Source organism: Lepus europaeus, chromosome 17 (assembly GCF_033115175.1).
Source record: "Lepus europaeus isolate LE1 chromosome 17, mLepTim1.pri, whole genome shotgun sequence".
NCBI classification, from domain to species: Eukaryota; Metazoa; Chordata; class Mammalia; order Lagomorpha; family Leporidae; genus Lepus; species Lepus europaeus.
Genome location: NC_084843.1, coordinates 76,206,067 through 76,229,726, shown reverse-complemented (window position 1 = coordinate 76,229,726; position 23,660 = coordinate 76,206,067). Strand labels below are relative to the sequence as shown.

The window sequence follows — 23,660 nt, the reverse complement described above, 5'->3', positions numbered from 1 at the left end:
ATATGGATGCCGGTTCTAGTCCCGGCTGCTCCACTTCTGATCCAGCTCTCTTATGGCCTAGGATAGCAGTGGAAGATGGCCCAAGTCCTTGAGCCTCTGCACCTGCGTGGAAGACCTAGAAGAAGCTCCTGGCTTCGGATCGGTGCAGTTCCAGCCATTGCTGCTATTTGGGGAGTGAACCATTGGATGGAAGACCTCTCTGCCTCTGCCTCTGCCTCTGCCTCTGCCTCTCTGTAACTCTGCCTTTCAAATAAGTAAATCTTTTTTTTTTTTTTTAATATTTATTTTTTTATTTTTGACAGGCAGAGTGGACAGTGAGAGACAGAGAGAAAGGTCTTCCTTATTGCCGTTGGTTCACCCTCCAATGGCCACCGCGGTAGCGCGCTGCGGCCGGCGCACCACGCTGATCCGAAGGCAGGAGCCAGGTGCTTCTCCTGGTCTCCCATGGGGTGCAGGGCCCAAGCACTTGGGCCTTCCTCCACTGCACTCCCTGGCCACAGCAGAGAGCTGGCCTGGAAGAGGGGCAACCGGGACAGGATCAGTGCCCCAACCGGGACTAGAACCCGGTGTGCCGGCGCCGCAAGGCAGAGGATTAGCCTAGTGAGCCGCGGCGCCAGCTCAAATAAGTAAATCTTTAAAAAATAAAACAAAACAAAAAAACACATATTTATCTCACACACAAACTACCTTTGTTCCCCTATCCATCTCTGTATGTTTAAAATCTTGAGTTCACACTGAGAATTATAATTCTGGCCCACACCATATTTTATTCCAGCCTTCTCATTTTCCATATTTTACTAACCTTTGCCAGCAGTGAGAAATCTGGTTTCATTATCATCAGCGTTTTTATTTGCTCAGTGCTCATATTTGACCAATGTCTTGATCGTATTGATCATTCTCTCACCTTAATCCCTCTGACATGGTCTAGCTAAGAGTTTCTCCTCCGCTCTCCCCCACCTCCTCGTGGTGGAAAGCACTAACTTGAATTTGCTGTGTGTGATAATTTTCTCTTTTCCCTCACCAAGGAGTATAGGAGAGGGTTATTGTCATCAGGATTGAGGGCTTGCTGGGAGAATACATGCAGGAGAAAGATGGAGAAAACTGGTAAAGGACATTCACTGTTGAAGTAATGACTCAGAAGAATGGTCACTTGTGAGTAAAGATAGAATTTGAGGGATTAGGTTGAAACTCACTGGATTTAAGTACTTTTTTGTTTCTAGATAATGTGTGTGTGTGTGTGTGTAACAACAGTACACGAATATTTTCACATGTTCCATTTTCTCTACATCCTGTTACATGAATCTGTTGTACATGTGCTGATATACTTAAGAGCATTTCTATTGTCTGCCCTGCTCATTGTTTGATTTCTGCCTTTCCACGTAGCTGATGCCTATCTTCACTGCTTGAAGGGTTGTGTTTTACTTGGGATGTTGGCCATCTTTGTCTTGGTTTGCATTTAAGACGGCTGCTAGGTCATTGATGAAACTAACTGTAACATTATTCTCAGTTTCAGTTCTCAAATATTTATACCTTTTGCTTTCATTATTTGCCTGTGGTTTACTGCTGAGTCTGTCTGGCACTGTCTTTTGTCTGATTCTCGAAGGAGCATTCTGGACTTAGTTTTTCTTTCCCTTCTGTCATTCAGTATGACATTAGTGGGCTTTGGGGCAATTCAATTAACTTTTTTTTCATCAGCATAAATCATGGCTACATATTCAGTTGTATTAGAATGTTGTAATTGTGTAAAGCTGCAGTTTTAAAGTTGAATGTAGCTTTATTGTTTTATAAGCTCATTTTTGTTTCATAAAATGAGTTTATGTAAGTAAAAGCTTAAACACAGACTTTTCTAATTGGAGTCTTTAAAGGATAAGTACTCGCACATCTCACCCAAAAACAAACTTCCACACAGTGTCTTCCTTTAGCAGTTAACAACCCGCTCTCATGAAGCAGCTTATTTTCTTGTCACATGGCTTTACTCTGAGTTACCTTTGTTTGGTGTATGGAGATTCACTGACCATCTTGGGATCCAATCATCAAGATGGTATTATGAGATCCACTGTGTTTCCAGAGACTAGAAACCCAAGACATTAATGGGTATGAAAGCTGAACCATTGGTGTGGTGATGAGGATAAGAGGCTGCAGTGTAAAGATTAGAAGCCGCTGCTGTGCATTCGCAGCTCCTAGCTTGGTGATTCAAGGAGTTCTGGGGCCCCTGCACGTGTGTGGGAGACCCAGAGGAAGCTCCTGGCTTCAGATCGGCACAGTTTTGGCCAATGTGGCCATTTGGGGAGTGAACCAGTAGATGGAAGACCTCTCTCTCTCTCTCTCTCTCTCTCTCTCTCTGTGCTTCTCTGTAAATCTGCCTTTCAAGTAAATAAATCAATCTTTAAAAAAAAAATCAGGTTGAAATTTAGAAGGGCAAAAATAATACTATGTTCAAATTTCTCTTGTAACTTAAAGAATCATTGTCTTCAGACAAATTATTCTAAGAAAAGTATATGAAATATAGTGAGTTTTGTGCTTAGAATTGGCTAATGTACCTTATTATGTACATTTTTTAAAAAAAATTTACTTATTTCAAAGGCAGAGTTGGCCAGGGTGGGCACAGAGAGGTCTTCCATCTGCTGGTTCACTCCCCAGATGACTGCAATGGTCAGAGCTGGGCTGGTCTGAAGCCAGGAGCTTCTTCTGGATCTCCCACATGGGTAGCAGGGGCCTAAAAACTTAGGCCATCCTCCGCTGCTTTCTCAGGCACATTAATAGGGAGCTGGATTGGAAGTGGAGCAGCTAGGACTTGGATTGGCACTTTTATGGTCTCTTTGCCTGCTACATAGGAGTTGATGGGGAACTTCAAATTTAGATGAAATTTAAACTAAATGATGTTTCATAGACTTCAGCAAACATTGCCATATGTGAAGAGGTCAGTGTCAGATCCAGCTGCTAAGTGGACCACGATCCTGACTTCTTACAAATTAAGAATTTCTGTTAAGGGGCTGGTGTTGTGACATAGCGAGTAAAGCTGCCCCTGTGACACCAGCATCCTTTATGGGCGCTGGTTTGTCCCAGCTGCTTCACTTCTGATCCAGGTCCCTGCTAATATCCGAGGAAAGGAGCAGAAGAAGGTCCGGGTGCTTAGATTCTTATCACCCATGTGGAAGACTCAATAAAGCTCCTGGCTTTGATCTGGTCCAGTGCTGGCTATTCCAGTCTCTGGGGGTGAACCAGCGGATGGAAGCGCGTTCTCTCTCCTTCTGTTTTTTAAAAAAAAAATAAATAAAATTTAAAAATTCTGTTAAGAAAGTATTTGTTGGGGCCGGCGCTGTGGCTCAGTGGGTTAAAGCTGCGGCCTGCAGCACTGGCATCCCATATGGGTGCCAGTTCTAGGCCTGGCTGCTCCACTTCTGATCCAGCTGTCTGCTGTGGCCTGGGAAAGCAGTGGAAGATGGCCCAACTCCTTGAGCTCCTACACGTGTGTAGGAGACCTGGCAGAAGGTCCTGGTTCCTGGCTTCAGATCAGCTCAGCCCTGTCCTTTGCAGTCATTTGGGGAGTGAACCAGCGGATGGAAGACCTCTCTCTGGCTCTACCTCTTCCAGAAATCCCTCATTTGAAGTTCCAAGTATATGGGTTAAATCAAGGCTCTGTCTCCATCAAAGAGATTCCAAGCTAATATAGGGTATTTTATTTTTGCTGATAATATGGCAGAGTTTCTGATAGTCTGTGATTAGTGAATAAGGTTTCCCTGTAAGAAAGCAGTAGTTGCTCAAATTAGAGTGTCTATAGCACTTTACAGGTGTAAAATATTCTTGGAACAGTATTCTTTCCTGTTAACTTCATAGCTGGCTTTATCTGTCATTCTCCTCTCATGGATATCACAGCAGATTTTTATAGTCACAACTAATAACATGGTTTCTCATATGTTTTTTATTGGACTAGGTGAACTGTCCCAGTGCATGTAGAGATTCTTACCTATCTTTTTCTCTAAGATTCATTTCAGGTAGTGCCTACTGCTACATTTTCATGTTTTACATCATCCAATCTATTAATACATCCATTATAATTTACCTATAAGAGATTAGGTTGAATCTCTCTTAACTTCTTAAATTTTTTTTAAAAAGATTGATTGATTGACTGATTCGAAAAAGCAGAGTCAGAGAGGAGGGAGACTTTAAATGGCTGCGACAGCCAGGACTGGGCAAGTCTGAGGCCAGGAGACAGAATAGATATACCGTAAGTAAATCTTTGAGCTTTTCAGAAGCCACATCAGGAAAAGCTGTCAGTGACTCGTTGGCTTTTTAGGAAGGGCCATTAAAAATAGAAAACTTGTATTAACTTTACGCCAAGTAGTGGTTCTGTTATAGTCTTTTGCAGTACGTCAACCAAGGAAGTATTATCGTTAAGCTTAAATTTGTTACTGGTGGGTTATTGAAAAATGTTTAGTTTCAGAATATAAGTGAAGGATATCTTTATTCCCATTTTGTATGGTTTGTCTGTATTGAGATTATATTTGTCTTGTTACTCTTGATTTTTCATTTTTACTCTTTGTATTTGATAGTTTTTTCATGAAATTAAAATATTCAGTGATAGAGTGATCATTATTTTGGTATTTTTCAGGTTTTCTGAGACAGTTTAAATTTAGATAGATTTTGAGTTGGAAAAATTTAGTATCATAAAAACAGAGTTTAGTTGTAAATAATTTGATAAGTATGGTAAGTTGCAAAAGTAAGACTACATAGAACAGACACTGTTTATCCTGATAATGTTATTAGCATTTGCTCTTTCATTCTGTGTGTGTGTTGCGGGGGGGAAGGCAGAGATAGAGAGAGATAGAGACAGAGAGATATCATCCTTCTGGTTCACTCCTCAGATGGCTGCAACCGCTGAGGCTGGGCCCATCAGAAGCCAGGAGCTTTTTCTGGGTCTCATGTGGGTGCAGGGGCCCCAGTACTTGAGCCATCTTCCACAGCTTTCTCAGGTGCATTAGCAGGGAGCTAGATTGGAAGTGGAGCAGCTGGGACTCAATTGATGCCCATTTGGGATGCTGGTGCTGGAGGTGGCACAGCAGCTTACTGTTACACCACAGCACTTACCTTTACACTTGATTTTTTTCCCTTGAATATTCTAGGTGAAGTTTTATATGTTATAGTACCTTATTACTAAATACAATGTAAATTTCCTAATCACTTACATAGCTATATTACAGTTATCAATTTTATTGAATGTAATGTTGTTAATATATTTTTACCTAATCTACTGTTTTGTTCCAGTTTTGTCAGTTAACACAATAATGTCCTTTGTACTGGTATTTTTTTTCCCCTCCCCAGATTAGTGTAGTATTAGCTTTTAGCTGTCATGTCTCTCTTTAGTCTCCTTTAACCTGGAACATTGTCACAGCCTTTCTTTGTCTTTTATGATGTTAACAATCCTGTGGTTAGTCTGTTTCCTTTTTTTTTTTTTTTTTAAGGATTGTTTTAATTTATTTGAAAGAGCTACAGAGAGAGGTAGAGACAGAGAGAGAGGTCCTCCATCCGCTGGTTCACTCCTCAGATGGCTGCAGTGGCTGGAGCTGTGCCCATCTGGAGCCAGGAGCTTCCTCCAGGTCTCCCATATGGGTGCAGAGGTCCAAGGACCTGGGCCATCCTCCACTGCTATCCCAGGTCACAGCAGAGAACTGGATCAGAAGAGGAGCAGCCGGGACTAGAACCCGTGCCCATATGGGATGCCGGTGCTTCAGGCCAGGGTCTTAACCCACTGTGCCACAGCACCGGCCTCAGTCTGTTCCCTCTTGATTGGATTCAGATTGTGCGTTGTAGGTTGGAGTATTGCATGGATAATAATGGGTCATTTTCAGGGTACCACATTGGAAAGATGTCAAGGTATTCCACACTGTTTATCTCTTTTAATCAAAAGGCAGTCTTTGAAGAGACACTTCAAGACTTTTCAAATACTCTGCTCTTCATTAGAGTATGCACTTAGATTTATGAAATATACATGTTGATAATTTCCTGATATCAGTGTTTGCTACATTGACTATAAAATAATTTTTAAAAAGTATCTTAAATTTTTTAAAAATTTATTTTCATTTTATTTGAAAGCTAGAGAAAGAGCTATCTTCTATCCATTGATTCATACCCCATGTGCCCACAATAGCCAGGACTAGGCCAAGCCAAAGCAGCCAGCCCAGAACCCATCTAGGTCTTGCATGTGGGTGGCAGGGATCCAAGTACTTGAGCTATTGGCTGCTGCTTCCTGGGGTGCACATTAGCAGAAGCTGGATTAAAAGCAGGAGTACTTGGGATTGGCATTGTGGTGTAGTGGGTAAAACTACTGCCTACAGCACCATATGTGTGCCAGTTTGAGTCCCAGCTGAACCGCTTCCAATCCAGCTCCCTGCTAATGCTCTTGGGAAAGCAGCAGAAGGTGGTTCAAATCCTTGGGCACCTACACTCATGTAGGAGACATAGAAGAAGCTCCTGACTCCTGACTTTGGACTGGCCCAGCCCTGGCTATTGTTGGCCATTTGGGAAGTGAAACAGTGGATGGAAGACCTCTGTCTCTCCTTCTCTCTCTCTCTAACTCTACTTTTCAAATAAATAAGTCTTAAAAAATATATAAATGAAATGAAAGCAGGAACACTGGGACATGAACTAGGAACTCTAATAGAGGATGTAGGCATCCTAAGTGGTAACCTAACTGCTGCACCAAGTACTTGCCTCTAAAATGATTATTTTTAACTCCTTTACTCCCTCCACATTTTGCCAGTCCCTCTACATTTATAAATGTGAGCTTGATCTTCTCTCCATTTATTTTTCTTTTAGTGGTATGGAATCCATTCTTGCTCTTCAACCCTCTGGCTTGTTGAGATGTACAGAAGTAGTATATATTTTAAGTGTTCAACATATTTTGATGATACGTATACATTGTGAAATAATTACTGTTTCCCTCAAGTGATTTAATAATTATTGTCAAGCTAATCCATCACCTCATATATTTACCATTTTATGTATATATGTGTTGTCAGAGCATTTAAAATCTACTTTCTTAGCTGTTTTTCAAATATATAGTGTATATAACTGAGTAGTTCCCGTGCTGTAAATTAGATTGCCAGAACTTAATCATCGTATACTCGAATGTACTCATTTGACCAAAATCCCCTCTCTGCCCTTAGCTTGTAGCTCGCTTTGCTCCTCTCTCCCTCCCATCTTCCCTTATATATTTGAAAGGCAGCAGAGTGAAAAAGATCTGTCCACTGCCCAAATGTCCACAATAACCAAGGCTGGGTCAGACTGAAGCCAGGATCCAAGAGCTTTCCCTGGGTTTCTCGTGTGGGTGGCAAAACCCCAAGTACTTGAGCCATCCATTAGCAGGAAGCTGGATTGGAAGCATGGGATTAGCCAGGTCTGGAACCAGCAGTCCAAAATGGGATACGCGTGTCCTAAGCAGCATCTCTGCCTGCTGTGCCATAGTACCCACCCCAACAACCACCTTTCTACTCTGTGTTTCTGTGAATTTGACTTCAGTGAATCCCTGTTTTTTTCCTGTGGTTTATAGTCCATTATGGTATTTAGTTATTTTGGAGCTAAGTTTGTCTTGATTTGGTTAGTAGAGCTTCTTCTAGCTGGTTATGTGTCCCTGTGCCATACCCCCATCACTCTTACTTGCACTTCCTTACTTTCTAGTGTAACATAATATTCCAAGTTCACTTTGTACCTGCTCAGCTGCAGGCGTGGAATCAGGCCTGTGAACCTGGGCAGCAGCAGGTTATTTACGTATATACGTAGAAACATACATTCACCCATGCATGTAGACTCACATATCTAGAAAACAGAGTTCACACCGTTGTCCCCGATATCAGCCCTTCTCCACAGGGTTCTTAGATGCCTTGCATGTTGTTCAGTGAATAACAGTACCATGTTTACTCAAACTCTTTAAGTCATATAAAATAGATATAGGGTGCTTTGCTCTTCCCATCACAAGATAGAAGTCTTATTAAAGTATTCAGGGTTTGTTTACAGTACTGCGGTTGCCCCAGCCTGTTATGCCCAAGATCAGGGGTAGAGTCAAAATGGGAAAAGTATATTATGGAAGCACTGTGCTTGGATTTTAAACAATGTTTTAACTTGATTTTCTTGAAATACCCTCATACTTCTGAAATTATACTCAATCAGCTGAACAGTAGTGTACATTGTTCTTAGTGTAGATAGGAGTTCACAGTTTTTTCATTAAAGATAGCCACTGCCTTCTTAGAAGACCAGCACCACTCCTCACAAAATTTATTAAATCAGGCAGAGAGGAACAATTTTCTGACTTTATTTCTTGGGCCCTTTAGCTATGGATTAGGTTTACCACACAATCTTGTGTATTACTTATTACAGTATCTAATTATTAGTACAGACACTGATGGTTTTAGTTTCGGGATTTCTATAATTTTCCCTCAAGTGGTTTAATACACTTAATATTTAATGTGGGATTTTTCGTAGTTTAAGACAATTTGGGATTATTTGATTATTAAAAAGTTTTAAAGGACAAAAAGATAACCCTAATCTTTGTACATCTTTCTCGTAACTTTTGTAAAAATTCTTTAAGGCTTTTTAAAAAAGTGTTTTTATCTGAAAGGCAGAACAATAGAGAGAAAGAAATTTTCCATCCACTGGTTCACTCCCTGAATGCCTGCCACAGCCAGGACTTGGGTCAGGCTAAAGCCAAGAGCCAGAAACTGTATCTGGGTGTCTGTAGGTGTAGGACCCCAGCTATTTGAGATATAACCTGCTGCTGCCCAGGTTCACAATAGTAGGAAGCTGGATGGAAGGGCAGGTGGTGCATGATCAATCCCAGGCACTCTGCAATACGGGGCACACACATCAAGTGATTGCTTAACATGCTGTGCAACAACGCCTATGCTATTATTTTTTTAAAGATTTATTTATTTGAGAGGTGGAGTTACAGTGCGAGGGAGAAGCATAGAGAAAGATCTTCATCTGCTGGTTCACTCTCCAAATGACCACAGCAGCCTGTGGTGAACTGATTGGAACCCAGGAGCCAGGACCTTCTTCCGGGTGACCCATGGGGGTGCAGGGGCCCAAGGATCCTCTATTGCTTTCCCAGGCCATAGCAGAGCTGGATCTGAAAAGGAGCAGCTGGGACTAGAACTGGCACCCATATGGGATGCTGGCACTGAAGGATTAACCTACTGCACCACAGCGCCGGCCCCTACCATTATGCTTTGAGGGTTTTTAAGATGAGAATGGTATGTCCCAAGTCTGTTTGCTTATAATAGTAGTACTTGCTATTTGTTTTTTCACGTTAGCTATCCTATTTGCTTATCACAGATATTAGATGTTAGATGGGTAGACCAGTCCAATTTTCTTTTTTTTAAAGATTTATTTGTTTGTTTGAAACTCAGAGCTATAGAGTCGGAGGGAGGGTGCAAAAATTGTTCTTTCATCCACTGGTTCACTCCCCAGGTGGCCGCAACAGCCAGGACTGGGCCAGGCTGAGGCTAGAAGCCAGGAGCTTCTTCCAGGTCTCCTACATAGGTAGCAGGGGCCCAGGTGCTTTGGCCATTCTCTGTTGCTTTTCCCAGACCATTAGCCAGGAACTGGATTGGAAGTTGGAGCAGCCAGGACACGAGCCAGCACCCAAATGGGATGCATTCATGGTAGGCCGCAGCATTACCGACTATGCCACACTGCCAGACCCAACCAGTCCAAATTTCTTAGAAGGGTGATAGACTAAAATGAATGGTGTATCGTCACACAGTTATCAGTAATATCAGCATAGCACATTGTTTTTGGCATTCTCTAAAGTATTTTAATTTAGAACCCTCAGTTCCTTTGATATTTTATTATTCAGGGAACTAGATAACCTTATTAACCAAAAGATTATTACCTGGATCTTTTTTTTTTTTTTCTTTTTTAAAGATTTATTTATTTGGGACCAGAATTGTTGTGGGTAAAGCTACTGTCTGCATTGCCAGCATCCCACAACGGGTGCCAGTTCGAGTCCTGGCTGCTCCACTTCGGATCCAGCTTCCTGCTAATTTGCTTGGGAAATCAGCAGCAGATGACCCAAGTCCTAGGGCCTCTGCACCCACATAGGAGACCAGAAGAAGCTCCTGGGTCCTGGCTTCAGACCATCCCAGTCCTGTCCATTGAGGGAGTGAATCATTGGATGGAAAGTCCCTCTCTGTGTCCCCCCCCCCCCCATTCCTCTGTAAACTGTGCCTTTAAAAAATGTATCTATTTGAAAGGCAGTTTATTGGTGGGTGGGACGGTGGCTGCAGAGCTGAAGAGATCACACTATCAGAGCTGGGCCAGGCCAAAGCCAGGAGCCTTGGAGCTCTATCTGTGTTGTGTCTTCCATGTGGTTGATGGGCCCAGACACTTGGTCCATTTTCCACTGCTTTCTCAGGCAAATTAGAAGGGGGCTGGATTGGAAGTCAAGCAGCCAACTGCATTGCAGGCAGTGGCTTGACCTGCTGTACCACAACAGAGGCCCTGCATCAGGCTTTTTTTTTTTTTTTTTTTTTTAAAGTAATAATGCTTGAGCTTTGAATCACTTATTCTTATCAGTAATTTATTGTTAGCCTCAGCTAACCAGCAGGTACACTGATTATAGAGCTGATGTTTGAAATGAACATAGGGAGTAGAGAACTAGAAATTTATTGAATTTTGATTTTGTGTAGAAAGAGACAGAGATAGATTCCCATCTGCTCGTTTACTCCTCAGATAGCCAGGGCTGGGCTAGGCCAAAGCCAAGAGCTAGGAACTCAATCCAGGTCTTCCTTGTGTATGGCAGGAACCCGATTACTCTTGCTGTCATGCTATCTCCCAGGATCTGCATTAGCAGGATGTTGGAGTCAGGAATGGAGCCACGTTTCAAATCCAGGCACTCCAGTATGGAATCAGTCATCCTAACTGGTATCTGAACCACCTAGCCAAAAGCCTGTCCCAAGAACTAGGTTTTACAGTCTTGTATTGAGGTTGGCATGTGTTTTGTGTGGTGACACCACTTGGGATGCCTACATACCGAGTTAGAGTTCCTGAATTTGAGTCTTGGCTCTACTCCTGTTCCAGCTTTTCTGCTATTGTGCACCTGGGAAGCATCAGTGATGGCTTAAGTCCTTGTGTCTCTGCCACTCTTTCAGGAGCCCTAAGTTGAATTCCCAGCTCCTGACTTCAAACTGGGTTAACACTGGCTGTTGCAGGCATTTAGGAAGTAAACCAGTGTTTCTTTGTCTGCTTTTCAAAAATAATGAATAAATGAATAATGTGTGCTGATACACTGTGTGGACTTAGGTAGCCAGATCAACTTATCACATAAGTTTTTAAGTTGCCAGATTACTAATGTATCTTCACTTTGTGCAAACCTGGTGCTTAAGAAAGTAATGGGTTTATATACATAATACAAATGAGGGACTTTGTGCTTTATGAAAGACAATAAAATGTTAACTGTGTGGGATCAATTATGTTGCTACACTTCAGCTTATAAGGCAAAATAATTTTCTAGTGTGGATTTTGGCTGATCTTAAAGTTTGTTTTTCGACTTATTATTTTTTTCCACATAGTGCTGAAAATATGGAGACCACTGTCTTGTAAACAGAAAGAAAATCACTACTTATGGGGCTGGCGCTATGGCGTAAAAAGGGTTAAGCCTTTGCCTGCAGTGCTGGCATCTCATGTGGGTGCTGATTCAAGTCCCAGCTGCTCCACTTCGAATCCACCTCCTTGCCATTGCGCCTGGGAAGGCAGTGGAAGATGGCCCAAGTGTTTGGTCCTCTGCACAGATGTGAGAGACCTGGAGGAGGCTCTTGGCTCTTGGCTCTGGCCATTGCAACCATTCGGGGAGTGAGGCAGCAGATGGAGGATCTCTTTCTCTCCTCTCTGTATCTCTGCCTTTCAAATCAATCAATCAATCAATCAATCAATCACTCTTTAAAAAAAGAAAATCACTGCTTAAAAGACATACAGGGTGAGGTGCTTCTTTTTTCCATGTTGTCAGTCTTTCTTTTTCTTGTTTAAGATGTATTTATTTGAAAGGCAAAGCACTCAGTCTACCAGTTCACCTTCAAAATGGCCTCAACAGCCAGGTCTGGACCTGGCCAAAGTCAGGAGCCAGGAACTCCATTTGGTCTCCCACAGGGCCCAAGCACTTGGGCCATCTTCAGTTGCCTTTCCAGGTGCATTGGCAGGAAGAAGGATGGGAAATGGAGCAGCTGTGCTCCAGCTGTACTCTGATACAGTGTGCTAGTGCCCGCAAGCACAAGCAGCAGCTAAATCTGCTATGACACAGCACTGGCCCCTAGATTTGTTTCTGTAGGTTCACAGTTATTTTAAATTCTGAAGTTCAAGGGTAAAAATTAAGAGGTTTTTATTCTTGAATTTAAGTAAATTGATTTTGTGGCACAGTAACCTGAAGTAATGTGAGGTAGTTTACATCTTTATCCCATTTTATCGTATAAATTTTCACATTTTGCTGTGAAATATATGAATGTTATACCATGGTATTTCTTTAGGATACACTGTGTTTTGTAATATTTGCTGTGTGTGCCATATTTACCTTTATAAAGTCTGGAGACTTACTGAATGATGGCACACATCTGTCCCTAAAGCTTTCACATTAAGTGAACATGGACATATATTACCGGTTCCAAGCTGCCGGCTTCCTACTGTTAGATGATTCTGGGGCTGAATCAGTAGAATGTGGATCAAGTTTTGTCAAAGAACATACTGAACTGGATTCAGTGACTACTCGATTAATATAGTGCTGGCCAGGGGTTTCCTTTCAAGCACCCATCTTCTCTTGGTTGTTCTAGTGGCCCAGAGCACTAACTGTCGATTCCCGCAGCGACTGTATCTGCCATAGCCACGGAAGCATGACGGGAATGCACCCACATAGTGTCTGTTATCTTTGACTAGGATGTATGTTTATGGATTTAAGTTACTCCTTATGGTTGAAGTGAGACACTTTTGTAAAGCTATGAAGACACTTTGGTATAAAAAATGCAAACAGTTGATACTTCTCTCATTTCTCTTAGTCGCCTACAAAAGCTGTATATAATGCCAGACATTGGAACCATCCAGACTCAGAAGAACTACCTGGGCCACCAGTAGTAAAACCTCAGAATGTCACAGTAAGTGAAGTACGCGTACTCATTTGTGTCCTTTATTAGGTTAGAAACTCGTTAAGTAGTTACTGTCTTGTTTTATAATTTGTAAGTCTGTGGGTTTTTCATTTAACAGTTTATTTTGGTCTTTATTGAAATTTAGGAGCTTCAGATTACAAAAGAGTGAGAGCAGGGAGAGGGTAGCAGAAATTCTAGTGCTACTAGATTATAAATGAAAGCCTCAAACAATAAGATTGTTTTTATTCGTGGCCTGCATTTCATGGAATTTGTAGTTGAGGGTTTAAGAACAAATTATTCCTAATTTGAAGTTTGTAATAACCATTAAGTGTTGTATTGTAAATTATATCCTATATAGATCTCACAGGGCTTTCATTGCTTAATGAGAACCTCTTCCTGCATCCTAGTAGTACTTTAAAAAAAAAAAAAAAAAATCTTGAGTCTTCCCCTCTCCATTTTTATTTGAAAGGCAGGAGACAGTTGGAGAAAGCTCTTAATCTGCTAGTCCACTTCCTAGTTTCCCACAGTACCTGGGCCTGGGTCAGGCTGAACTCAGGAGTTCCAAACTCAGTGTGATCTCCCACAGGGGTGGTAGGTTCCCAAGTATTTAAGCCATCTGTTGCCTCCAAGGGTACGCATTAGTAGGCAGCTATATTGGAAGTGGAGTAACTGGGATTCAAACCATTTGTACTGATACAGCATGTCGGCATTGCAAGCAGCACCTTATTCCCTTTGCCAAACAACCCCACTCCAATAGCATTTTGCAGTCCAAAACACATTTGTGAAGAGATTCCTATAAAATTATTTTCTTCACAAGGAAAGCGATAGTGTCATACATAAAACTTGTGGCTTAAAGCTGTCATTGGAAGCTGCCATAGGAGAGGTTTTTTTTTTTTTTTTTTTTTTTTTTTTTTTTTTTTTTAAGATTTATTTATTTGCTTGAAAGGCAGAGTTAGAGAGGCAGAGAGTGAGAATGAGAGAGAGAGAGGTGTCTTGCATCCATTGATTCACTCTCCAGATGGTCACAATGGCCGGAGCTGCGCTGATCCAAAGCCAGGAGCCAGAAGCTTCCTCTAGGTCTCCCACGTGGGTGCAGGGGCCCAAACACTTGGGCCATCTTCTACTGCTTTCCCAGGCCATAGCAGACAGCTGGCTTGGAAGTGGAGCAGCCAAGACTTGAACAGGCGCCCATATGGGATGCCAGCACCACAGGCAGCGGCTTTACCTGCTATGGCACAACGCCAGCGCTGAGGAGTGAGTTCTTTATAACAGGAAAAAGTGGGAATAGAGGTACATCTGAAATACTTTTCCAGTTTCCTGTTCTCTTGTTAGTTTTTTTTAAACTATTTTGATAGTATAAGCTCATCCTCATACATAGTAGTGATTTTATGACACATATACATGGTATTGTTAGAGCTGATTTTTTTCTATCTTCAACTACCTCAGATTCTTAAGCTTTTAACATTCTTTAGTTTATCTGTTAATAGTTTTTCCTGTCTGCTCCCTAGTAGCCTATCAGTGCTATTTTTGCATGCAGTTGTGGTTCTTTATTCCTTCAGTGGTCCTTGAGGCAAATAACAAACTGTGTTAAAATATAAGGTTAAAAAGACCAGAAGGAATTCCTGAGTGGTTCTTTTGTGTGTAAAATATAAGTCTTACCTACTAGTGCATGGAATTTAAAGTATCTTTTATGACCTTGTATGGGCCTCCCTCTTCCCCCTTTTTTAAAGCTCTTACTTTAAAAAAAAAAAAAAAAAAAAAACAAACCTAAATTTGACAGATAGACAAGATGTTATTTATATTTATCTAGAGCAACTAATTTAATACCTTTATTAATAGGTGAGGCTGTCTTCAAAGGAACCAAATCAAAAAGATGATGGAGTTTTTAAGGCTCCTGCACCACCACTCAAAGTGATAAAAACTGTGACAATACCTACTCAGCCCTACCAAGATATAGTTACTGCACTGAAATGCAGAAAAGAAGACAAAGAAGTAAGCAGCCATGTATAGTTTTACTGCACGTGGATAGATTTTTGTATGTTAATATTTAGCCTTTAAGTGTCTTAAATATCAGTGCACTGATATTCATAGTTTTGAACCACAGACTTGCCTTGTCTCCTACCACTACCAGTGTCTTAAGAATGTTTTTTTGTTGCCATCTATCTAACGAGCTTATATTCTTTATTATGAAGTACAGTGAACCATGGATTTATATAATGCTAGTTCATAGTTTAAAAAGAGCTGGGCTTGTTTTTTTCTTGGCAGCTTTATACTGTTGTTCAGCACGTGAAGCACTTCAATGATGTGGTGGAATTTGGTGAAAATCAGGAATTCACTGATGACATTGAGTACTTGTTAAGTGGCTTAAAGAGCACTCAGCCTCTAAACACACGTTGCCTTAGGTAAGATCTTATTTTTATAGTTTATAATTATGCTCATGCTTTATCTCACTAAATTTTTCCAAATGGGTAGAATATTATTTTAAAAAGCGAGATTTTTTTGTTATCATGTATGTAGTATGTAGCCAGTGATGTTAAAATGTAATCAGTTTCTTCAAAAGCACTTGATTCTGTGTGATGGAGGGAAAGCTTTGGGTGATCATAGCCTTTTTAGCAGATTTGAGGCTTCAGTTTCCAGATGCTTAAAGGAAGAGTCAGTACGCTAAAGTGTTTTTTTCCCTCTCAAAATTTCAGTCATCAAAGGATAATTAGAATAAATTAAGCATATTGTGGTGTGGATCTTTTGTATACTCTAATGGATTGAATATTCTGATTTGGATGAATTATTCAGTCAGTTGTAGTATATCAATAAAATAGAATTTTTTTTTTAATTTTTTTTATTTTTTAGTTTTTTTGACAGGCAGAGTAGACAGTGAGGGAGAGAGAGACAAAGGTCTTCCTTTTTGCCGTTGGTTCACCCTCCAATGGCCGCTGCGGCTGGCGCGCTGCGGCCGGCACACCGCGCTGATCCAATGGCAGGAGCCAGGTGTTTATCCTGGTCTCCCATGGGGTGCAGGGCCCAAGGACTTGGGCCATCCTCCACTGCACTCCCGGGCCATAGCAGAGAGCTGGCCTGGAAGAGGGGCAACCGGGACAGAATCCGGTGCCCCGACCGGGACTAGAACCCAGTGTGCCGGCGCCGCAAGGCGGAGGATTAGCCTATTGAGCCACGGCGCCGGCCTAAAATAGAATTTTTATAGTCTTCATATGAGCACCCAGGATTTTAATGGTAATAGACATAAGGAATGCACTAAAGGCTAATCATTATTTTTCTATATGTAGTGTACACAGTCACATACTAGACATTAATGTATTTTTCATGGTTTGGTTTGCCTGTGGTTTATTATGACCTATGTGGGCAACCGTTCAACCCCTTTACCTCCTCCTTATTTGCTTGTTATGTTATTATGTAAACTACAGTCTAGTGTTCTAGCTGTTTTCAGTTGTCCTAACATAGTCTGTCTGTTTTCTAGTGTTATTAGCTTGGCTACTAAATGTGCCATGCCCAGTTTTCGAATGCACCTGAGAGCACATGGAATGGTAGCAATGGTCTTTAAAACCTTGGATGATTCTCAGCACCATCAGGTATTTTTAAGTTCCTGGAATTGAATAGTGTTATTGAAAAGTTCTAAATTACTTGGCTACCAGTAAATAACTTTATCATGTGTTTATATAAATTATATCCTAATTTTAGGTGACGCTTGTTTTATTTCTAATTATATAGAACTTAATGCCATTTTTTTTTGCTTAATAAGTCACTTGTTTTCTCAAAACAGCATTTTTCATAACTTGTCAACTTACACTATTAAAATTTATTCAAATAACTGTAGCTAATATACTATCTGGAATGTTTAATTCTGTAATTTAATTCCTTTAATTAGAAAGTACTGAGAAGACTCCTTTAATACTGTTCAATATTAATAGCAAGAAAAATGGTTTTGAAATATAGCCCTAATTTAAAATTTTTTTAATTTATTTTTCATCAGTTCTCATGCTAATGTTATATTAACACAAAGAGAATAGATTCCATGTAGTTCATAGATATAGTTCTAAGAATATAATGACACTTCTTTTCCTCCTTTCCCCTTTCTATCACCCTAAGTTTTGTAACCATTTTGTTTGACGTTGAATCTGTAAAAGCTTGATAATGATAAGGAAAAATTCATTTTCATTTCCTTTGTTTTCTCTTAAGAAAATATTTATAATGAAAGTGAGGCTTAACATTGTCAAAAATTAGAAGAAAATAATCTTAATTGCTAGTCATTACCAACAGTTTTTTTGTTTTGTTTTGTTAGATTTCATTTATTTATTTGAGAGGCAGAGTTGCAGAGTGAGAGACGCAGAGACAGAGAGGGGTCTTCCATCCTTTGGTTCACTCCGCAAATGGCCACAACTGCCAGAGCTGAGCCAATCAGAAGCCAGGAGCTTCTTCCAGGTCTCCCATACGGGTGCAGGGACCCAAAGACTTGGGTCATCTTTTGCTGCTTTCCCAGGCCACCAGCAGGGAACTGGATTGGAAGTGGAGCAGCCAGGACATGAGCTAATGCTCATACAGGGTGCTGGTGTCACAGATGGAGGCTTAGCCTACTATGCCACAGCGCTGGCCCCCCACAAGTGGTATTTTGAGCTGGCCTTATTATATTTTTGCTCAAGGAAATGATGTTCCAAATACAAACTCTGTGACACAGAATTAATGAGTCTTCTGAAACCAAAAGTAGTGCACTTGACCCTGAGTGAGCAGATACAGAAGGAAGGAAAGATGAGAACTAAAAATTAGTTTCTTTTGTTAGGTAGTTAAAAGTAGACTAAGATTTGACACTATCTGTTCTTAGGGGCAGGGCGCCCCATATGGCCTTTACTGTGATTTCTTTTAAAAAATAATTTGCTATGTAAACAATTAATGAGTCACCCTATTCTGAAGTTCTCTACTTTCAGGGGTTTAAGTCTTCAGATGATTAGTTGTATTTCTGTACATTCTATGCATGAAAACAAGTAGAATGGCAGATACAAAGTTATCTCAAATGTTGTAAATACCAAACATAAGGCCTTTTTGCTATATAATTGTCCCTTTTATGAAATGATGTTATATTTGCATAGAACCTGTGTAAAACCTGATATATGTTAAATCATCACTACTTATACTACCTACTGTAATGTAAATGCTGTGTGAATCCTGTTTATTTAAGGATTAATGACAAGGGAACAAGGCTGTACATGTTACGTACAGATGTAATTTTTTTCCTCATATTTTTTGGTTGAATCCACTGATGTGGAAGTGTGGATTCAGAGGACTGATTATTAACATTTATCTAAAAGATATCACCTTCAGGGCTTGAGGTTGTAGTATCTGTTTTGAACTGGTAATTACCTGATCTGAGCAATTTTGAGAGCATATTTTATTAATGGGTTTTTAAAAACTACTTGGTGAGGTGATTGGTTTATTTTAAAGAAACAAGATTACATATGTTTCTTTCAGCATCCTAGGTTTTATGTACTGTTGCAGACTCAGCTGTGTATAATTTAAAATACATTTTTGTTATGATTTTTAAACTGAAATTTGACTGCATTTGCTATATCATAAAGGTTGAGTTATTTTATGGTATGTTTTTTTTTTTTTTCAAAGAAAAAGAATGTTCTATAAAATCTCTAGCAAAGAATAGCAAAGAAATGTATAATTCAGCTTAGTTCTTCCAGCTACAGGGCACTCATAGGAAATATTTTTGAAAGGGAAATTGTAAGCAACAATGCTTTATTTAATAGACATATTTCTCTAGAATATTTTAGGGAGATTAATGAATAAAATATTAAGATTTCCAGTATGGTCAGCAAAATGAGTGTTAGGCATCTTAGCTTGTCAACAAATGTCAATAATCGTCTTATTTTCTTTGATTGTGGTAATTGCTTACCTGAACTTTTTTTGGGGGCGGGGTCTGTTGAAGAATCTATCCCTCTGTACAGCTGCCCTCATGTACATACTGAGTAGGGATCGTCTGAACATGGATCTTGATAGAGCTAGCCTGGATCTCATGATCCGACTTTTGGAACTGGAACAAGATGCTTCATCAGCTAAGTTATTGAATGAAAAAGACATGAACAAAATTAAAGAAAAAATCCGAAGACTCTGTGAAACTGTACACAACAAGCATCTTGATCTAGAAAATATAACGGTGAGTGCCTGCCTTCTTCCTTCTGTTATAAAATGTGATTTTTTGGACAAATCATTTAACCTCTCTTAGCCTTGGCTTACCATTTGGCAAATTCTTTTAAAGTTTTTAACTCTGAGCATAATTCCATTTCTTGCCTAAAAAATCTACATGGGCTTCTCTGTGTTTAATGTTTTTTTTTTTGGACAGAGTGGACAGTGAGAGAGAGAGACAGAGAGAAAGGTCTTCCTTTTTGCCGTTGGTTCACCCTCCAATGGCCGCCGCAGCCAGCGCACCGCACTGATCTGAAGGCAGGAGCCAGGTGCTTCTGGTCTCCCATGCAGGTGCAGGGCCCAAGGACCTGGGCCATCCTCCATTGCACTCCCGGGCCACAACAGAGAGCTGGCATGGAAGAGGGGCAACCGGGACAGAATCCGGTGCCCCAACCGGGACAGAATCCGGCGCCCCGACCGGGACTAGAACCCGGTGTGCCAGCGCTGCAGGTGAAGGATTAACCTATGGAGCCACAGCGCTGGCCAATGAGTTTTTTTTGTTTGTTTGTTTGTTTTTTTGAAGGGGTATAACTAAAGTGATACAAATTTTCTATCGCATTTTGCCTAAACCTTTTCTCTCATCTTTGTTTTAATGTAGAAAATGCATTTAGGCTATTGGGAATTTGCATTCCTACTCTGGGTTTCAGTAATAAAAAGAGAGAAACACAGGGAGAGACATCTTCCATCCACTGGTTCACTCCCCACATGCCTGCAGTAGTCAGGGCTAGCCAGGAAAGGAGCCAGAAACTTCATCTAATGTGGGTGGCAAGATCCAACCATTTGTCCTGTAAAGTGTTGCCTTCCAGGTGCACTAGCAAGAAGCTGAATCGAAATTGCAGAGTAGGCAGGACTCCCAACAGGCAAGCATCCCAAGTGGCAGCTAGACCACCTGCACTACAGTGCCCCACCCCCTCTTGGGGCTCTTTTCAGTGAGCAAGCATTTTGCTTTTTCTGGAATATCTCTGGTGTCTGACCAGCAGCTTTAGAGGACTGAAACTGTTCCAGTGATGCAGAAGGAATATTTCTGGCTCCTGCCCTTTATAGAGCAGTGCCTTTCAGAATAGGGTCAAGATGGGTAGGTTGCCTTACGACAGCGTAGCTCTCCATGTTTAAGATGGCTGTGCTGTTTTTACTTGATTCCCATTCTGCTTTCTTCTGGCTTTTTCACTTGTAGAGTAAATAATATTCCAGTGGTTACTAGGCTGATAATAGATAACTGGCCTGTGGTTTTGAAAAAATAAGATTATTTGTAATAACCTGGTTTGGGGGCATAAGCTCACTCTTTTCTTTTTCTTTTTTCCTACTTAACTGCAGTATTTGCTACAGAGACTTATAGAATGTCTTGTGCTACTCAGATACGGTTTGATGGCTTTTACTGTCTTTTCATTTATGGTAGAACTAGTGATAGAATCTGGAGAAGCTGAGGGGTGAGAAGGAGAACAAGTTATCTATAGGAGGTAAAATACAAAACTGAAGTTGCCAACACTTTTTCCTTAGTAAAATTAAGGAGACTGCCTCTTTGTTCAGATAGCAGGACCATCAGGGATCCCTCTGCATCACCGCACTATCTCTGTACTGCCTTTAAAACTATCTGTCATCTTTATTTACTTTTAGCATTTATATTATATACTAACTTTTAATGCTATGAAAGAATAAATTTGAACCTGTAATTTTTATTTTGAATACTTCTGTTTTTTGTCTCAATATTTAGATTGATTTCAGTTATTCTGTATTAAAGAGCATTATAAATTTTTTCATTGGATTTACTCCATTTCTTGTTGGATGGTAAATACCAGTCTAAAAACTGTCCTCCAGTGTGTTAAAAATAGTTTACTTACATGACTAAAATGAGAACAGAGTTGCTAATTTTAGGATACCTCTTCCCCTTACCCCTTCATGTCAGCAGTTTTTGAATATGAGGTTTAAGTTGTACAATAAATTCAGTACTTAGTTTTTTACAATGAACATCCCTTACATGTTAGTTTTGTATGTTATGTTAATTGCTCCTTCCTTTGAAATATATGGTACTGTTTATTTGCCATAAAGAGATAATTGAAAGTGGTAATATAATTTTTTTCAGTTAAGCACAAGTAACTCAGAGCTGGCAGTTGCAGAGTGGTATTCTGATTAATGATTTGGCTGAGCTTTAAAACTCTTTGAGGATTATTTCAGTTTTCAAATAAAATGCTTGAATAATAGGCTTTTTAAATACTAGCTTTAATATATTTTCATATCAATAGAACCAAACATAAAATTTAAGAACTTGTGTTATTCTCATTGAAGCATCAAATTACTCTCCCCCTTTTTTCCTAAACAAAGAATGCCTCATCGATCTTCAGTTTCGATTCTGTGAGCCTGGAGTTGATAGACTTGGAGCAGTCTGATTCAGTTACTCTGTAGTTTTGTAATGTTCGATTCTAGTTCTGTGTTTGTTACCTTAGACAACTTATTTTTAGCAATCTCCTAAATCTGTAGTACTAAGATGTTTTTATTGGTAGTATGTGTTATTTGAATTTCTAAATATTCTAGTTTATAATCAATTCCAAATATAATATAGGTCAGGATGAAATTTGCATCTTTTGAAGGGCAGAAGTTTTGGGAAGGAAACCAGGTGTGTTATCAGTCTTTGCTAATTAAAGCATTTCTTTTGTTATACTGAAATTAACTTTATTACATCTGGAACCAGATTGCTCTTTTTTAGCCAATGGCTGTGTGTTTTTACAAAAGAAAGTTGAAGTCAAAGGGAAAGCAAAACTTGAACCTGCTTATAAATAATGGCTCTTACCTTTTGTGCTCCCTCTAGTGGTGGTCCTAAAGCATTTTGTCATGGTGGTCATAGTGATGCGGATCCAAGTTGCTAACCATATAGTATAAAATTTAAGACAGTAGTGCAGCCTGCAGCACTAAAATCAGCAAAGAATAGATAATGAAATGCATAAAGCAATAAAAAAACAAGCAGCTGTGCAGGAAGATGAGAGTAAAGAACAGGGGACTCCTAATAGAAGAAATAATCAGAAAGGAAGCAATGCTGACATTTACTGTAGTTAGAAAAATATGTGTAGACATCAAAGCAGTAAGTTACTGCTAGGTAAACTGTAAAATGGTATGTTGTAAGTTTGATGATTCAGGGCAACTGGTACTTGTATACTTTGTTCCTGGGAGTGTTACTTGTTACATCCTTTGTGTTATATTAACCAGTATATTGATTTACAATGAAAATACTTGTAGCCTTTGATTCAATACTCCCACACTTGTGTCTCTACACTATAGAAATAAAAGTATCAGGCCGGCGCCACGGCTCAATAGGCTAATCCTCCACCTTGCGGCGCCGGCACACCAGGTTCTAGTCCCGGTCCGGGCACCAGATTCTGTTCCGGTTGCTCCTCTTCCAGTCCAGCTCTCTGCTGTGGCCCGGGAGTGCAGTGGAAGATGGCCCAAGTCTCCCCATGGGAGACCAGGAGAAGCACCTGGCTCCTGGCTTCAGATCAGCACTGTGCGCCGCCCCCGGCTGCGCCGCCCGCAACGGCCACTGGGGGATGAACCAACGGAAAAGGAAGACCTTTCTGTCTCTCTCTCTCTCTCTCACTGTTCACTCTGCCTATCAAAAAAGAAAAAAGAAAAAAAAAAAAAATAACAGTATTAGTATATTGCACTGAACTGTCAAATGATAGTTTTTTTTTTTTAATTTTAGATTTATTTATTTGAAAGGCAAAGTTAGAGAGAGAGAGAGGTCTTCCACCTGCTGGTTTACTCCCCAGAGTCTGCAACAGCCAAAGCTGCACCGATTAGGAGCCAGGAGCTTATTCCGGGTCTCCCATGAGGGCACAGAGTTCCAAGGACTTGGGCCATCTTCTACTGCTTTCCCAGGCCATAAAGAGAAGCTGGATTGGAAGTGGAGCAGCCAGGACTTGAACTGGCTCCCATTTGGGACGCTGGCACTGCAGGCAGCAGCTTTACCTGCTGTGCCACAGCTCTAGCCCCCTATACCGCTTTTAATGACAAGTTTTCTCTCTGAAAATAGCCTTGTAGATAAAAAAATTCTTTTTCAACATAGATTATTTTGATAAAAATTAGCTCAGTTTTACCTAACTTCCTTTTTAAAAACCTAAAATTATTGCTTCAGAAATATTGCTAACATTGATTAGTGGTGCTTCTCATTTTTAGACTGGGCATTTAGCTATGGAGACATTACTGTCCCTTACTTCCAAACGAGCAGGAGACTGGTTTAAAGAAGAACTCCGGCTTCTGGGTGGTCTGGATCATATTGTTGATAAAGGTATGATGCACACACATGTAAATGCTTTTTGCATATTATTTATACACTTTAAAAATGTATTAGCTGGG

At 40.3% G+C, this 23,660-nt stretch overlaps 1 protein-coding gene across 3 annotated transcripts in view; it reads left to right on the top strand.

The window, feature by feature from the left end:
• The window catches only part of WAPL (WAPL cohesin release factor), a 90,570-nt gene that overhangs the window by 44,027 nt on the left and 22,883 nt on the right, over positions 1–23,660 (top strand). For 2 of the 3 annotated variants that reach the window (XM_062215020.1, XM_062215019.1), the window contains exons 5-10: positions 13,035–13,130; positions 14,961–15,113; positions 15,387–15,523; positions 16,594–16,705; positions 19,060–19,287; positions 23,481–23,592. In XM_062215020.1, coding sequence (XP_062071004.1) covers positions 13,035–13,130; positions 14,961–15,113; positions 15,387–15,523; positions 16,594–16,705; positions 19,060–19,287; positions 23,481–23,592 — 838 coding nt within the window. Of the gene's footprint in view, positions 1–13,034; positions 13,140–14,960; positions 15,114–15,386; positions 15,524–16,593; positions 16,706–19,059; positions 19,288–23,480; positions 23,593–23,660 lie in introns of all 3 variants that reach the window. The other variant, XM_062215018.1, reaches the window with a different exon arrangement.